This window comes from Eumetopias jubatus, unplaced genomic scaffold (assembly GCF_037043125.1).
Source record: "Eumetopias jubatus isolate StellerSeaLion01/CBP00866 unplaced genomic scaffold, mEumJub1_p1.0 scaffold_2, whole genome shotgun sequence".
NCBI lineage: Eukaryota > Metazoa > Chordata > Mammalia > Carnivora > Otariidae > Eumetopias > Eumetopias jubatus.
In genome coordinates, this window is record NW_028274808.1 from 135,544,716 (window position 1) to 135,562,915 (window position 18,200).

Consider the following 18,200-nt stretch of genomic DNA (forward strand, 5'->3'; position numbering starts at 1 on the left):
AAAGAATCTGTACTCAGAAAACTATGAAATACTCATGAAAGAAATTGAGGAAGACACAAAGAAATGGGAAAACATTCCATGCTCATGGATTGGAAGAACAAATATTGTGAAGATGTCAATGCTACCCAGAGCAATCTACACATTTAATGCAATCCCTATCAAAATACCATCAACTCTTTTCAAAGAAATGGAACAAATAATCCTAAAATTTGTATGGAACCAGAAAAGACCCCGAATAGCCAGAGGAATGTTGAAAAAGAAAAGCAAAGCTGATGGCATCACAATTCCAGACTTCCAGCTCTATTACAGAGCTGTAATCATCAAGACAGTATGGTACTGGCACAAAAACAGACACATAGATTAATGGAACAGAATAGAGAGCCCAGAAATGGACCCTCAACTCCATGGTCAACTAATCTTTGACGAAGCAGGAAAGAATGTCCAATGGAAAAAAGACAGTCTCTTCAACAAATGGTGTTGGGAAAATTGGACAGCCGCATGCAGAAGAATGAAACTGGACCATTTCCTTACACCACACACAAAAATAGACTCAAAATGGTTGAAAGACCTAAATGAGACAGGAGTCCATCAAAATCCTAGAGGAGAACACAGGCAGCAACCTCTTCGACCTCAGCTGCAGCAACTTCTTCTTGGAAACATCACCAAAAGCAAGGGAAGCAAGGGCAAAAATGAACTGTTGGGACTTAATCAAGTTATGCTTTTGGACAGCAAAGGAAACAGTCAACAAAACCAAAAGACAACCGAGAGAATGGGAGAAAATATTTGCAAATGACATATCAGATAAAGGGCTAGTATCCAAAATCTATAAAGAACTTACCAAACTCAACACCCAGAGAACAAATAATCCAATCAAGAAATGGGCAGAAGACATGAACAGACATTTTTCCAAAGAAGACATCCAAATGGCCAACAGACACATGAAAAAGTGCTCAGCATCACTTGGCATCAGAGAAATCCAAATCAAAACCTCAATGAGATACCACCTCAGACCAGTCAGAATGGTTAAAATTAAGTCAGGAAACGACAGATGTTGACGAGAATGCGGAGAAAGGGGAACCCTCCTACACTGTTGGTGGGAATGCAAGCTGGTGCAACCACTCTGGAAAACAGTATGGAGGTTCCTTAAAAAGTTGAAAATGGAGCTACCTTACGGCCCAGCAATTGCACTACTGGGTATTTACCCCAAAAATACAAATGTAGTGATCCGAAGGGGTATGTGCACCCCGATGTTTATAGCAGCAATGTCCACAATAGCCAAACTTTGGACAGAGCCAAGATGTCCATCAACAGATGAATGGATAAAGAAGCTGTGGTATATATACACAATGGAATAATATGCAGCCATCAAAAACATGAAATCTTGCCATTTGCAATGACATGGATTGAACTAGAGGGTATTATGCTAAGCAAAATAAGTCAATCAGAGAAAGACATGTATCATATGATCTCTCTGGTATGAGGAATTCTTAATCTCAGGAAACAAACTGAGGGTTGCTTGAGTGGTGGTGGGTGGGAGGGATAGGGTGGCTGGATGATAGACACTGGGGAGGGTATGTGCCATGGTGAGCACTGTGAATTAATTGTGTAAGACTGTTGAATCACAGATCTGTACCTCTGAAACAAATAATACATTATATGTTAAAAAAAGAAGAAGAAGATAGTAGGAAGAGAAAAATGAAGGGGAGGAAATCGGAGGGGGAGACGAACCATGAGAGACTATGGACTCTGAGAAACAAACTGAGGATTCTAGAGGGGAGGGGGGGTGAGGGGATGGGTTAGCCTTATGATGGGTATTAAAGAGGACACGTATTGAATGGAGCACTGGGTGTTATACCCAAAACAATGAATCATGGAACACTACATCAAAAACTAATGATGTAGGGGCGCCTGGGTGGCTCAGTCGTTAAGTGTCTGCCTTCAGCTCAGGTCATGGTCCCAGGGTCCTGGGATCGAGCCCCACATCGGGCTCCCTGCTCAATGGGAAGCCTGCTTCTCCTTCTCCCACTCCCCCTGCTTATGTTCCCTCTCTTGCTGTGTCTCTCTCTGTCAAATAAATAAATAAAATCTTTAAAAAAAAAAAAGCTAATGATGTAATGTGTGGTGATTAACATAATAAAATAAAATTTAAAAAAATGGTGAATCATGTTTTATGCATACTATTTGATAATATTCTATAATTAAATGTAGCTGAAGTCAGATCTAGAGCTAAATGGCTTCTGATCCAAGCAATATCTTTAAAACATGATTTCTTGAGAGTCCTGGGATATCCACTGTATCACTATTATTTGCCTCCTTATCATAAATGTCATGGGAAGCTGGTGCAGTAAAACCACCTTGGCAGTAGAATACATCTCTATGTCTATTCAAGTGCAAAGACTGAAACAGGTTTTTCCCAAGTGATTGTTTCAATCTCAAGGAAAGTTATCTTTTTAAAAAGCTGTCACTACCTTTGACTTCTAAGTCAAGAACGACTTTTTAAACACCATTTGCCAACAACTGCCTAAGCTCTAGTCATATCACTTTCCCTGACAGTCTCCCCAAAAATGATACCACAGTGCTTTCTTTTTTTAAAAAAAAAAATTTATTTATTTATTTATTTGAGAGAGAGAGAATGAGAGAGAGAGAGCACATGAGAGGGGGGAGGGTCAGAGGGAGAAGCAGACTCCCTGCCGAGCAGGGAGACTGATGTGGGACTCGATCCAGGGACTCCAGGATCATGACCTGAGCCAAAGGCAGTCGCTTAACCAACTGAGCCACCCAGGCGCCCGATACCACAGTGCTTTCTTGGTCTAGAATTCAGGCTGGGATCCAACTTACTTCTCCATCCTTCTTTCTTTTTTTTTTTTTTTTTTTTAAGTCTTGGTAGTTTTATTTATTTATTTTTAAAGATTCTATTTATTTATTCATGAGAGACAGAGAGAGAGAGAGAGGCAGAGGGAGAAGCAGGCTCCCAAGGAACAGGGAGCCCGATGCGGGACTCGATCCCAGAACCCTGGGATCATGACCTGAGCCGAAGGCAGACGCTTAACCATCTGAGCCACCCAGGCGCCCTCCATCCTTATTTATTCTTCATTCACCTTGCAGCTCATCCAAACTACTTCTCTTTGTTTATGCTTTGAATTTCTCATTTCCGTGCCTTTGATCATGCTTCACCCTCTGCCTGGAAAGAGCTCTTCCCTGCCCCCATTGTCACTTCTCTGACACTCGTTCTTCAAGAGCCAACTCAGATCTCAGTTTCTGCCATGAAACCCTTCCCCGTGTAACCATGTCTTACCCGGTGGTCAGTTATAAGTAGTGTCTCCTTTCTCTAAAATTATATGGTGATTATCCATATTTTCAAATGACATAGGATGTTATTTCTTTCTTTTTTTTTTTTTTAAAGATTTTTATTTATTTGAGAGCGAGAGAATGAGAGAGAGCACATGAGAGGGGGGAGGGTCAGAGGGAGAAGCAGACTCCCTGCCGAGCAGGGAGCCTGATGTGGGACTCGATCCAGGGACTCCAGGATCATGACCTGAGCCGAAGGCAGTCGCCTAACCAACTGAGCCACCCAGGCGCCCAGGATGTTATTTCTTGAGAAGAGTTCATCCTGGACACCACTTTCATGGCCCCACACGCTGACTGGAAAGTGATAACAGAGTCTGCTGCTCCTTCCTCAGCTGTCATTTCTAATTTTTGTGCCCATGACTCCTGACCACTCTTCCTTGTTCTTCTTTTATCTCCTTGCACCGTTTCCAGCTTTTTATTTTTATTTTTATTTTTATTTATTTATTTGACAGAGACACAGTGAGAGAGGGAACACAAGCAGGGGGAGTGGGAGAGGGAGAAGCAGGCTTCCTGCTGAGCAGGGAGCCTGACGCTGGGCTCGATCCCAGGACCCTGGGACCATGACCTGAGCCGAAGTAAGATGCCCAATGACTGAGCCACCCAGGCGCCCCTGTTTCCAGCTTCTTATGCAGTTACTGGCCTTCTACCGTAAACATCAGAGTAATAGAGCCAGAACTCTTCTTTCCATGAAACTCACTGAAACAACACAGGCTGTGGCTATGACATGTACATCGTAGACTATATTTCTTTGCTACTGGTATTCAGAAGTCAGTTATTAGTTGCACTTAGTCTTTCAGTCCTTTCTCTCTTTTCTAAAAGGAATTTAAAATAATAGGTACTTTTAAATGCAGAGACATTGCGGGATATCACTGAAGCTTCTAAAATGCTAGTGTTTGGATAGTGTTTCATAAGTACAGATGATTTGATAAGTATATTTCCATCTTCAGAAGAAAATTTATGACTTAAAATTTTTTTAAAAATCATCAATAAAAATGTATGTTTTAATGAAAAAAATAATTGTAACATCTACAGCAGGTGTCTAAACCTAGCATCCATGGATTCACAGGCAGTATAGGAATGTACTTCAGGAAGTACATGAACTTATAAGCAAAGTGTTATGTTTATGTTATTTTTTTTTTCTCAGCTTTAATCAGATTTCGCAGGGCTCTGTGATCCACAAAAAGGTTGAGAGAGTGCCTAATAGTTAGTGAAATCAGAATCAAAATTCTAAGAACATTTTATATGCTTATTCATGAAAGTGATATATTTTTTAATAAAGAATGTTTACATGCATCTACCAAAATTAAAACAGTAGGCACTTTGTCACTGTAAGGTCGAAGGTTCATATTTCTAACAGATCTTTTTCCTAGGGAATATCTGAAACAGAGGGAGAAAGAAAAACATGAAGTGATTAAGAACTTGAAGAATATCAGCAGTGGCAACTTGTGTCCTGTTTTAAAGCGCACCATCCCTTTTGGTGTTGCTTATCACCATAGTGGTTTAACGAGTGATGAAAGGAAGCTCTTGGAGGAAGCCTATTCCACAGGGGTTCTGTGCCTTTTTACCTGCACATCCACCCTAGCAGCAGGTGTTAATCTACCAGCTCGAAGGTAAGACAGAAGTAGCTTTTGGCCAGGCTCAAAACTTTTTAATTTTTAGCTTGCCAGGAGTTTTATTGTTTTATTCTTTCTCAGTAGTGGATGAGAATTTATCAGATGTTTTTTCATCGTTTGCTGAATTGATTGGTTTGTTTCCTTCATTCTATTTATTTATTTTTTTAAGATTTATTTATTTATTTGATAGTGAGGGGGAGAGCAGAGGGAGAGGGAGGGCGAGTCTCAAGCATACTCCTCACACAACACTGAGCTCAATGCGGGACTCCGTCTCATGACCCTGAGATCACGACCTGAGCCAAAACCAAGAGTCGGCTGCCTAACCAGCTGTGCCACCCAGGTGTCCCTCATTTGTTTCCTTTAATATTTTAATGAAAAATAACGTTAGGGTGCCTGGGTGGCTCAGTCGTTAAGCGTCTGCCTTGGGTTCAGTTCATGATCTCAGGGTCCTGGGATCAAGGCCCGCATCAGGCTCCCTGCTCAGCGGGAAGCCTGCTTCTCTCCCTCTCCCACTCCCCCTTCTGTTCCCTCTCTCGCTGTCTCTCTTTCTGTCAAATAAATAAATAAAATCTTAAAAAAGAAAAGAAAAGAAAAGAAAAACAACTTGAGTAGATTTCCTGGTATTAAAATTCTTTCTTTGGTACTATTTCTCTCTCTGGTTTTGATGTTAGGGTTTATTTTTCTAGTTGTAAACAGTTGGCAAGCTTTCTACCAATTTTTATGATCTGAAAGAGTTTATTTAACATAGGTATTTCCTTGAAAACTTGGAGAACTCATCCATAAAGACTTCTGAGTCTAGTATCTTTTTTCAGAGTAGATCTTTATTTTTTCAGTTATTACCAAAGCTATGGACCTATATAATTTATATCTGCTCTTTATAATTTTTATTTAAAAATTTGACTTTAAAATTTATGACTTTTTTTTTAAATATATGGGTGATTTTTAAAAAGCGTCCTCCACATTAAAAAACATATGTATTTTCTGTTGGGTATGTATTTTTCTACATCTCCATGAGATCACAGTTAATCGTGTTATCGGCTCCCTTGATTTTCTTAATTGTGATTCTTCGATTTGTCAATTTCAGAGAGTTGTGTTAGTCTCCCACTGTTATTATGAATTGTCTTTCTCCTTTTGCATTTCTAGAAGTTCTTGCTTTGTATTTCAAAACTCTTTAGGTATACAAAGGTTCATTTCAAATATCTTACTACTGAATCATACCTTTTATCAGTATAATAGGTCCTTGTTTTTCTCACTGAGTGATTTCACTTTGAACACTAGGATTACATTTTCTTTGCCAAGTGTACCTTTTTCCATTCTTTTATTTTCAACCTCTGTCATGGATTAAATTTTCCATTTTTCAGACAAAGTTATGTATCATATTTCCCTTATCCCAGTTGTTACTCTTAATTGTAACAGTTATAATCAAACATGCTTTTCTGCCATTTTAGAATTAATCAATGACTGTTTCCCCTCATGAACATATCAAGAGTCTTAGCACTTGTGTATTCTCCTATACTGCCTCATGTATGTTGCAGCTACCTACAATTTTAATGCCAAATTTTTAATTTTCTTTCATCTTATATTCCATAATTATTTAAACCTTCCTGTAAATTATACTTGTTTTCTTTGTTTACCACTGCCTCTTGTATCCCACGTCTTCCTTCTATGATTTACTTTTTTATTTTGCTACTCTTGAGTAATTATTTTTATTTTTTTTTAAGATTTTATTTATTTGTTTGATAGAGTGAGCATGAACGAGGGCAGGGGCAGAGGGAGAGGAACAAGCAGACTCCGCACTGAGTGCAGAGCCCAACGCGGGGCTCAATCCCAGGACCCTGAGATCATGACCTGAACCAAAGTCAGACACTTAACTGATTGAGCCACCCAGGTGCCCCCCAATTAGAATTTTTGAAAGTTCTTACTGTTCCCTGTTTCTGTCAGACATTTATTCTGTATAGTCTTGCTTTTCTTTTATGCCCTTAGTTTTCTTCAAGTGTAATTTTGGCTGTCTATTGAGGTAAAGAGTAGGTTGATTGGCAGATAAATGACATAGGTTTCCTCTCACTTTTGAACAGGAAAGCTGGCTACAGCTTTCTATCTACATGAGCAGGATTGAAATTACCATAATTTGAAATTACCAAAAACAGTTGAAACCTGCAATGTTATATAGTTGACAGTAATATAAATTAATAAATAAATATGCATATGTTGGCGATGCGTGGTCAGATTTTTCATTTATGGGGTGTAGAATCAGTCTTGGATACTGTTGCTCTAGTAACAATCAAGCTCTGTAGGTAGGCCAACACGTTCAAAGCATGGTCCTGGTAATTACTAGTTTTGTGTGTTGAGGTGAGCCACTTAGTTTATGCTTCAGTTAGCCCTTTTGTAAAAAATAGGTAAAATAATAAAGAACATTATCACCAAGAATTTTGTAAGAATTACTGATAATGTAAGCAAAGAATCTAGGACATCACCGGTTCTTATTAAATAGCAGTTACTTATTATTTTGAGTTAACATGTCATTAAATTTAGTATCACATATATAATGGAATTAAGAATTTAAAAAATAGATATTATTATAGATGTAGTATTACTTTTAATTAATATTATCAATTCCATAGAGTTATTTTAAGAGCTCCCTATGTTGCTAAGGAATTTTTAAAGAGGAATCAGTATAAACAGATGATTGGCAGAGCTGGCCGTGCTGGAATAGATTCTGTTGGGGAGAGTATCCTTATACTGCAAGAAAAAGACAAGCAACAGGTAATCATCTGGTTGTTGGTTTGTTGTTTTATCTTTTTTTGGTCTTTCGTTTAGCCCTTTTATGATATCATCTTTTAAAAATTAATTGTTAATATTTCTTTCAATAATGTTTTTTTCTCCTCTACGATTAGGAATTAGAAAGGATAGTTTGAATATTTCTGTAGTTCAGACAAGCAATGAAAAGTATTTTCCTTATTTATCTTTCTTCCATTTTCATGAGAACACCTGCTAAATTCTTATTTGTCTTTATGTCCTTAACACCCCCTGCTTCCACAAGGTCTATACAGAATGTAAACTTTTATATGGAACACTTAATTTTTTTATAACAACACAAAACATAATATTGCTTTAACTTTTGTAGGTATTGGAGTTAATAAGCAGACCACTGGAAAATTGTTATAGCCATCTTGTTCAAGAATTCACCAAGGGAATCCAAACTTTGTTTCTCTCTTTGATTGGTTTGAAGGTATTTTTCATTATTTTTAAGTCTTGTTACCATTACCTGAGATAATAGAGATTTAAAAGTTATGAGAACTGTAAGTATAAAAAAAATGCTAACTTCTAATCTAATGTGGAAAAGAATAATCTGACACGATAAATCTGAATATAGATTTCTATGTCCATTTTAATGCTTTGAGTTGTATGAAGTATGAAAAATCAACAAATCATAACTGGGCATTATTACAAGTGAGAGACTTTTTGGATACTCTGGAGGATATAAGAAGCTATAAGGGCATAGGTCCTGATGTGGGATAATCCATCTTCTCTGCCCTTGTTAAGAATAAGGTTCACCTGTAGTACTGTGATCATTCTAGGATATTATAAACATTTGTGAGATCAGTATAGCCTTTATCAGGCAGAAAATTAAAAAAGAAAAAAGCACAGCAGGAAAACACTCTTTTTCTTAGAAATTAGCTCTTTCTTTTAGGATTACTCTTGAGTTAAACTTCTTTTTATGGTTATTCTTTTTTTTTTTAAGATTTATTTATTTTAAAGAGAGAGGGAGAGTGCAAGCTGGGGGAGGGGCAGAGGGAGAGAGACTCTCAAGCAGACTCCCCACTGAGCCCAGAGCCCAAGGTAGGGCTCGGCTCAGGGCTTGGCTCGGGGCTCGATCCCATGACCTTGAGATCATGATCTGAGCTAAAATCAAGAGTCAGACAATTACCAACTGAGCCACCCAGGCACCTCTATGGTTATTCTTAAGTAAATTTTAATTTTGTGTCCAAGGTCACTAGGCCATAATGTGGCAAAGCCAGGGTTTGAATTTGTTGTTCCACTACAAAACCAGTGCTCTTAACCTATCATGCACTACCTTCATTAACCCAACCAGTTTACGTGAAAATACAAAAGGTAATTAATAAATAAAAAATACCATAAAATAAGTTGTAGATAAGCAGAGGGAAAGAATAAGTCATTTCAGGTACTTAACATAGAATTAATGATGAGAAAGCTGAAGAAAGTCAACAGACTAGATTCTATAGCTCTAGAGGAGGGCTGCAGATCATGAAGATTTGAAAGTTGGGTGGGAAAAGTTAGGCCAGACTGTGTGCTGTAAATTGGGGGAAATGGGAGAGCATGCCTAAGTAGTAGACTACAGAGTTGCGACACTGTCACTTATCAGTGGAGAATTAGTGACGTGTGGTGGTTGAGAGTAAAGGCTCTGATATCACGCATACCTATTGTCAGTCCTAACTCTGTCTCTTAACACTCTGCATAAGTTATTAGCTCTCTTAAATCTCACTCAGTTGCCTTATCTGTAAAATGGAGATAATAGTAAGCAGAAGTATTGCAAGACTTTTTAGAAGCAATTGTAGTAATCCATGTATAATGTAATAAAGACCTGCAATAGGAGGGTTGCCAAGGAATTAGTAAAGGAGGGAGAGCTCATGAAGATCATCGAGTCCTCTATTACATTTATATATTAGATAAGGTAACAGACTCAGAGAATTGGTGAGTAGTCTAAGATCATTCAGTGAGTTATGGTTTAGATGGGACTATAATTTAGGTTCCTGCCTTGCTGGCCCATACTCTTTCCAGTGTACCATTGTATGTGTGGACTATTCCTCAACTGCACATGAAATATTTCACCAACATAGACCATAGACAACATAGACCATATTCTGAGACCATAGACAAGTCTCAATACATTTAAAAGGATTGAACTCAAATATGGTATGGTGTCTAATGGAAACGATTACAGTATACCAGCAGTAATAGAAGGATATCAGGGAATTACCCAAATATTTGGAAATTAAATAGCATACTTTGACCAAAGGACAAAGTAGAAATCACAAGGGATATTAGAAATATTTTGAATGGAATGAAAATGAAAACAGAGATATCAGAATTACTGGCATGAAGCCAAAGAAGTGCTTAAAAGGACATTTATAGCTTTAAATACTTATTAGAATACAAGAAAGATCCAGATCCACTAGTTTAACTTTTACTTTAGGAACCAGGATGAGGGGTACTCAAAGTAGAAAGAAGGAAATAATACAAATAAAAACAGAAATGTAAAAAACATAGACGAGAAAAATATAATGAAACTGCAAGCTAGTTCTTTGAAAAGATCAGTAAGATTATTGACTGATTTGATCAGAGGGAAAAGAGAAAATACATCAATTACCATACCCTCAGGAATGAAAGGAGGGTCATCACTAAAGATCCTAGAGATATTAAAGGGATAGTAAGGAATAATCCTTGAAAAACTGTATCCTTGAATGCTGAAAAATTCAACTCTTAGATGAAATGGGGAAAATTCTTGAAAGACATAATTTCCAAAATTGACTGAAGAAGAAGTAGAAAGTCTAGTCCTAGATCTATTAAAGAAATTGAATTTATGGGGCACCTGGGTGGCTCAGTCGGTTGAGCGTCTGCCTTTGGCTCGGGTCATGATCCCAGGGTCCTGGGATGGAGCTGCATTGGGCTCTCTGCTCAGTGCTCTCTTTCTCTCTCTCAAATAAATAACTAAATAAATCTTTTAAAAAAAGAAAGAAAGAAGAGGAAGGAAGGAAGGAAGGAAGGAAGGAAGGAAGGAAGGAAGGAAGGAAGGAAAGAAAGAAAAGAAAGAAAGAAAGAAAGAAAGAAAGAAAGAAAGAAAGAAAGAAAGGAAGGAAAGAAAGAGAAAGAGAGAGAGAAAGAAAGAAAGAAAGAAAGAAAGAAAGAAAGAAAGAAAGAAAGAAAAGAAAGAAAGAAGAAAGAAAGAAAGAAAGAAAGAAAAAGAAAGAAAGAAAGAGAAAAGAAAGAAAGAAAGAAAGAAAGAAAGAAGGAAGGAAGGAAGGAAGGAAGGAAGGAAGGAAGGAAGGAAGGAAGGAAGGAAGGAAGGAAGGAAGGAAGGAAGGAAGGAAGGAAGGAAGGAAGGAAGGAAGGAAGGAAGGAAGGAAGGAAGGAAGGAAGGAAGGAAGGAAGGAAGGAAGGAAGGAAGGAAGGAAGGAAGGAAGGAAGGAAGGAAGGAAGGAAGGAAGGAAGGAAGGAAGGAAGGAAGGAAGGAAGGAAGGAAGGAAGAAATTGAATTTATAACTTAAAACTTCCCACAAAGAAAACTCCAGGCCCACTGACTTCACTGGTGAACTCTGTCAAACATTTAAGGAAGAAATAATACCAATCATACACATATTCTTCCAGAAAGTAGAGGAAGAGGGAATACTGCTCATCTCATGAGACCAGCATTATTCTGATACCAAAATCAGACAAAGGTATTACAAGAAGAGAAAACTACAGGCCAGTATCTGTGGTAAAAATAGATATAAAAGTCCTTATCAAAGTATTAGTCAACATAATCAGAGTTTATGCCAGTAATGCAAAGTTAATTTAACATTCAAAATTCAGTGTTACTATTTATTTGACAGAATTCAACAGCCATTCATGATAAAAACTCAGCAAACTAGGAGTAGAAGAGAATGTCTTCAACCTGATAAAGGGTGTTTATTTAAAAAAAAAAAACACACTACAGGTAGCATCACACTTAATGGTGAAAGACTACATGTTTTTCCATCTAAGATCAGGAAAAGAAAGGAGGTCTGCTCTCACCCTACTTTTCAGCATATATCGGAAATCATAGCCAGTACAAGACAGGAAGAAAAATGAGGGCATATAGATTAGAAAGGAAGAAGTAAACCATCTTATTTGCTATTAGGTTCAAGAAAAATCCAAAGGAATGTAGAAAAAAACTAGAGTGTAATCATCAATGTCATAGGATACAGGGTCAATGTACAAAACTCAGTTGTATCTGTATACTCATTACAAATAATATACTGACTACAAATAGGTGGAAAAACAACTCTGCAATAGCATCAAAAAATATGCAATACTTAGGGATAAATTTAACTAATATGTGTCAGATCTATACACTGAAAACTGTAAAACTGTTGAGAAAAATTAAAGGAGACCTAAATAGATGGAGAGAGGTACCATGTTCAAGAATTAGAACACTCAGTTTTGGCCAGATGTTACTTACCAAATTGGTCTATGAATTTAATGCAATCTCAGTCAAAAACTCAACAGACTTGTTTGTGGAAATTGAAGGCTGATAGAATTTATTTGGAAATGCAAAGGAGTAGAATAGCCAAAATTAATTTTGTGAAAATATAACAAAGAGTGTTCATCCTACTTCAAGACTTACTGTAAAGCTTCAGTAATCAAGACAGTGTAGGGATATTGGCTCAAGGATCATATAGACCAATAGATCAGTAAGTCCAGAATTAGGCCCACACATATATGATCAATTAAAAAAATAATAATCTCTACACTCAACATGGGGCTCGAACTCAGGACCCCGAAATCATGCTCCACCAACTGAGCCAGCCAGGTATCCCTGTATATGATCAATTTTTAACAGAAGGTGTCAAGATATTTAAATGGACAAAAGATAGTTTTTTTCAATAAATGGTGCTGGAACAACTAGAGAGCTATATAGAACAACAACAAAAAATTAACCTGTGCTCTTACCTCACTCGATTTTGTCCAAAATAATTAATTCAAAATGGACCATAGACCTAAACCTAAAAGCTAAAATATAACTTCTAGAAGAACATATGGGGAAAATTTTTTGTTACCTTGGATAAGATTTCTTATGTGGCAAACAAAAAACATAAACCATGAAGAGAAAAATCAATCATAATTTTAAAAATTATCTTCAAAAGACACTGCTAAAAAAGTGAGAAGGCATGAAGGAAATATTCCTAATACATATATCTGACAAATATGTAGATGAGTTAGGACTCAACAAAAGGTAATGGAATTGGGAGGGAGTTGGGACTTCATTTAAGACGGGAGCACTCAGGTAACAGGGAGACTGGGAGAACTGACTTGGCCACAGGGGTGTGGTTTTATGGGCCTCGCAGTGCAAGATCTACGGAGCACAACAGTTGTGTTTAGATTCTGTTTTAACCGTTGAAGTACAGCAACAAGAAGTCCAGGCAGCAGCTGGTGCAGGAGATTAGCAGGTAGGCAGCTGTTGTTCCAAGCTGCCCATAGGAGGCAGAACTCAGGAAACTGGACCCAGCCATGAGAAGGCCAGGCCATCAGGGTTCCTCTCTCACCTTGGGGTAGGGGCTTACAACGGGGCTCTAGCTGTGGAAGAAGGCTGGAACTCTAGACACAGTGGAGAGCAGGAAGACCTTTAGAGTTGGAATTGAAGCAGCAGTCAAGTCCTCTGGACAGGAACAAGCAGGTGGAAGAGAGGGGAGAAGCAAGAAGGGCAGAGTCTGTGACTTGGGCAGTGAGGTCCGGGGCAGGAGGATAGAGATGAGCACCCCTGGAGAGACTAAGTCCCTGCTTTGGTGGAAGAGAAGGAAACTCCAGGAATTAATGAGAGGACATAGCAGTGCTTGGGCCATAAGATTCAGGGAGCCTCCAGTTATCATGTATTTATCACAACCATATTTCCGACACCCTGTTAGACACTTTATGTGTTTTATCTCTGATCCTTGCATACCTTCGAATTAAGGAATGTAACTCCCCTTTTACAGAAAAAGAATCTGAGGCAAAGAGAGGCAGGTGTTCTGTAGGCTGCTTGCAATCTTATCCCCATACCTGCACACTGGGGTCCATGCTCCTGCATTCTCCTGTCCGGGTCAGTGTGATTGTCCCCTAACTGGTCTGATGCCTTGCAGCCAATCTGCTGTGCCTTCCCACATCCCCTCCAAATACTTGTTCACACAGATTGATCTTGTCAAAATGTAAACTCAGAATGTGCTACCTGCTTAAAATTTGTCAGTGGTGTTTCCCATTGCTTTTAGGATTTAGGAAGCCCAAATTCCTTGTCATGGTCTATCATGGTAGATTTGGCCTCTGCCTGTCTCCATCCTCCTCTCTCACCAGCCTCCTTGCACTCTGCACTCCAGGAGAGCCGAGAGCCTTCTCGGTTCTCAAATATGTGATGCTCCCTCCCATCCCAGTGCTCACTAAGCCTGGGACTCACCCATCTTCCCCACCCCATCTCTCTACTCACCCTCACCCACTCGACCTTGAGGCTTCACTTAAACATCGTTCCTCAGGGAAGCCTCCCTTTGCCTCTGAGTCAAGTCAGTTTATTGTATGCTTTATAGAACCACATTGCTTTAGTAGAACCTATCAGTTTGTAATTATATTCTGGTTAGTGCAGTGATTCCCCACAGGAATGTAAGCCCTGTGCAAGCAAAGTCCACATTTATTTTTATTTGTCCCTGAATCCCAGTGCCTAACACAATGCCTGGCATGTGGTTGGTGCTCTGTAAATACTTGAATGAACGAATGAATTGATTTTGGAGTCGGGCATGGGTGAACCTGCAGGTTGGGGCAACTGGGGAGAATCCAGCTTTGAGAAGTTGTGGAGGCCAGAGGCAGAGCCCGGACCAGTGGGTCTAAATCACTATGTCTTTAAGTTTTTCACAGAGGGATAGAAAGATAACATGATGGTAGCTAGAAGGATCAAGTAAAGGATTTTTTTTTATAACTCCAATGTTAACTGTAATCAACCAAGTAGAAAACAATACAGCAACTAAGTTCATTGATAATCTACAAACTGAGTATCAGTCTTGAATATCTTAAAACTACAATTTTGGCCTAACTGAGTATTACATTAAGAATGAGTTTTGGGGCCTCTGGGTGCCTCCGTCAGTTAAGCATCCAACTCTGGATCTCGGCTCAGGTCATGATCTCAGTCGTGAGATCAAGCCCAGCATTGGACTCCACACTGAGTGTGGAGCCTGCTTAAGAATCTCTCCCTCTCCCTCTGCTCCACCCCCCACTCTTGTGCGCTCTCTCAAAAATAATAATAATAAATAAATAAATATTAGAACATTTCCAAAAAAGTGAGTTTTATTAAAAGGAGGAATAACAATAGGAAATGTCTATGCCTCATTATATTTTTTTGTTAACCCTTATATCGGTTTAGTATCAAATAACCACTTAAGTTTTCCAGTTGAAAATATCAGAGGGGCGCCTGGGTGGCTCAGTCGTTAAGCGTCTGCGTTCGGCTCAGCTCATGATCCCAGGGTCCTGGGATCAAGCCCCGCATTGGGCTCCCTGCTCGGCAAGAAGCCTGCTTCTCCCTCTCCCACTCCTCCTGCTTGTGTTCCCTCTCTCTCTCTGTGTCTCTCTCTGTCAAATAAATAAATAAAATCTTTTTAAAAAAAAGAAAAGAAAATATCAGAATTGTAAGAGAGAGAAATATGCTTATTGATTGACTATATTTTAGTATAACATGCTGATTTCATTGAAATTGACTAATACAAATTTAATTCTAATTTAGCATCAACTCTACATCTGAACACCAAATGGAGGGTTAAGTATTACTTATGATTGCCATTATAGGTTTTTTTTTTAAGATTTTATTTATTTGACAGAGAGATAGTGAGAGCAGGGGGAGTGGGAGAGGGAGAAGCAGGCTTCCCGCTGAGCAGGGAGCCCCACAGGGGGGCTCAATGCCCAGGCTCGAATCCAGGACCCTGGGATCATGACCTGAGCCGGATCTTTAACAACTGAACCACCCAGGTGCCCCGCCATGATAGGTTTTAAATAGTGACTAAGAGGGGGGAGAGAGAAGGCAGCAAAAGAACAGGAATGAGAGAGACAAAAAGAGAAGAAGACTGCTATTTATTTTTAGGTGATATGCGGGAAATATTGCCTGATCCTATTTCAGTGGAGACTTTTAGTTGTGTTTTGCGTGTGTGTGTGTTTTATTACCATTTTTATTGCTAAGGAATGCTTTCACAGGTGGATGGAAAGGGGTGGAGGGAGGATTTCTGAAGGAGGCTGAGTGGGAATTATTGATAATTGGAGAGTAAACAGAGAGCACAGCTTTGGAGATACTGTGAAAATTATTCAAAAATCTGAGGAGTTTTTGAGTGAAAAATATGTAGATGTTTTCATAAAAAGTATGAATATGATAATTTCTTTAAATGGTTTCTTGTTAATTTTTAAATGTCCCTATAAAATTATCTTTATATATATGAGTTTGTCAATTTTATACTAATTTATTTCAATAGCTTTGAGGTATAGAGATAAACGTGCATTCAAAATGATGCCTTAATTAAGGAAAATGCTCCAATGATGTCCTGAATTGTTTCAGATTGCAACAAATCTTGATGACATATATCACTTTATGTGTGGTACATTTTTTGGTGTTCAGCAAAAGATTTTGCTGAAAGAAAAAAGTCTGTGGGAAATAACTGTGGAATCACTTAGATACCTGACAGAAAAAGGACTTCTACAAAAAGACGCTATTAATAAGTCTGAAGAAGAGATCCAGTATAGTTTTCATATTACAAAACTGGGACGAGCTTCTTTTAAGGGTAAGAGTTTACCTAAGTTACTGAGGAAATGTGCTGGGAAAAAAATGGAAATTAAATCATTCTCTTTCTTTAAACTGGAACTGTAGTTTCATATTAATAACATTAATCTTAAAAGCTATTAGACTACTTTAGCTTTTAAAAGTTGAAAAATGGGGATGCCTGGCTGGCTCAGGCAATAGAGCATGAGACTCTTCATCTTGGGGTCATGGGTTCAAGTCCCATTTTGCGTGTAGAGTCTACTTGAAAAAAAATTCTTTTTTAGTAAATAAAAAGTTGAAAAAATGTTGGGTTTTTGGTTTGGTTTTTTGTTTTTGTTTTTTTAGAGAGGGAGAGGGAGGGGCAGAAAGAGAGGGAATCTTAAGCAGGCTCTACCCCCACCATAAGTCCAACTCGTGGCTTGATCTCACAACCCTGAGATCATGACCTGAGCTGAAATCAAGAGCTGAACACTTAACCAACCGAGCCAGCCAGGCACCCTGAAAAATATTTTGAATTACAAGTAATTTAGGATATTGCAGAAGTATTTGGGAAAAAAGATGGTCATCCCGCTTCACACACCCCTCCCCTAGCAATCATACAAATCTTAATATCCTACCAAGAATAACAATTTGGTGTATGTGTTTTCAAACATTTTATGTACATTTCATTTCAATGCATAATACATACTTGTATACAAGTTTAAGATTTTTTAAGCTTTTGTTTTTAAATAAACAATCATTTGTATTGTTCCAGAACTTGCTTTGTTTGCTTAATATCTTAAAAATTGTTCCATGACAGTGAAGTTTTTTCTTAATGGCTAATCATAATTTACTTAATGAAAAATAATACATGTGTGTTGTTTAAAAAACAAAAACCTTAGATCTCAGAATGACGTAAAGGAAAATCCCATTCTCCTGTCCCATTTCCACTCTCCCAGGGCAACCACTGTTAACAATTTGATGTGTATCCTTCCATATATATTATTATGTATTTAGATAAATATGTATATGTATATTATATATGTATATGTGTATATGCATATTTGTATGTATGTGTATAGGTTTATACACATACATTCATACACATTTATATATGTTATTTTATAGTTTATTTTTTAAGATGAAATCACAGTTGTAAGTATTTTTTGGCAGCTTGCTTTTCTCACTTAAAATATTAGGAGCATCTTAACTTGTCAGTCCCTTTAATTCTACCTCATTTTTCTTTTACTACTATAATCACCCATAGTCTGGATACTGTAATTTAATTAACCATTCCCCTATTGATGGACATTTGCACCGTTTTTTTTTTAATTTTTCTCAATTATAAACAAAGCTTGTGTTTTGTTTGTGTTGTTTCCACACAAATAAACATGTGTGGAAATGTTTCTCTTAGATTTCCAAAAACAGAGTATTTGGGTCAGAAGGTGCATACTTATTAAATGTTGATGTATACCATCAAAATGACCTCCAAAATAGTTGTGCTAAAATACATAAGAAGAGATTTTGGTGGGAGCATGGGTGAAATAGGTAAAGGGGATTAAGAGTACACTCATCATAATGAACACTCAGTAATGTATAGAATCATTGAATCACTCTATTGTACACCTGAAACTAATATAACAATGTATGTTAACTATAATGGAGTTAAAAAAAATTTAAGAGATTTTGAAGACTTTTTGCTATGTTTAGGTATAAACAAGACCTTTTTAAGATACCTTTTTCCC

At 37.9% G+C, this 18,200-nt stretch overlaps 1 protein-coding gene across 5 annotated transcripts in view; it reads left to right on the plus strand.

Annotated features, from left to right (window-relative positions):
- HELQ (helicase, POLQ like) overlaps nucleotides 1-18,200 on the plus strand; it is a 50,263-nt gene that overhangs the window by 16,979 nt on the left and 15,084 nt on the right. For all 5 annotated transcript variants that reach the window (XR_003612481.1, XM_028124215.1, XM_028124217.1 and 2 more), the window contains exons 9-12: nucleotides 4,719-4,958; nucleotides 7,583-7,724; nucleotides 8,086-8,190; nucleotides 16,276-16,498. Coding sequence is in view for 4 of the 5 variants with exons in the window: in XM_028124215.1 (XP_027980016.1) it covers nucleotides 4,719-4,958; nucleotides 7,583-7,724; nucleotides 8,086-8,190; nucleotides 16,276-16,498 (710 nt within the window). In the remaining variant the exon portion in view is untranslated. The remainder of the gene's footprint in view (nucleotides 1-4,718; nucleotides 4,959-7,582; nucleotides 7,725-8,085; nucleotides 8,191-16,275; nucleotides 16,499-18,200) is intronic.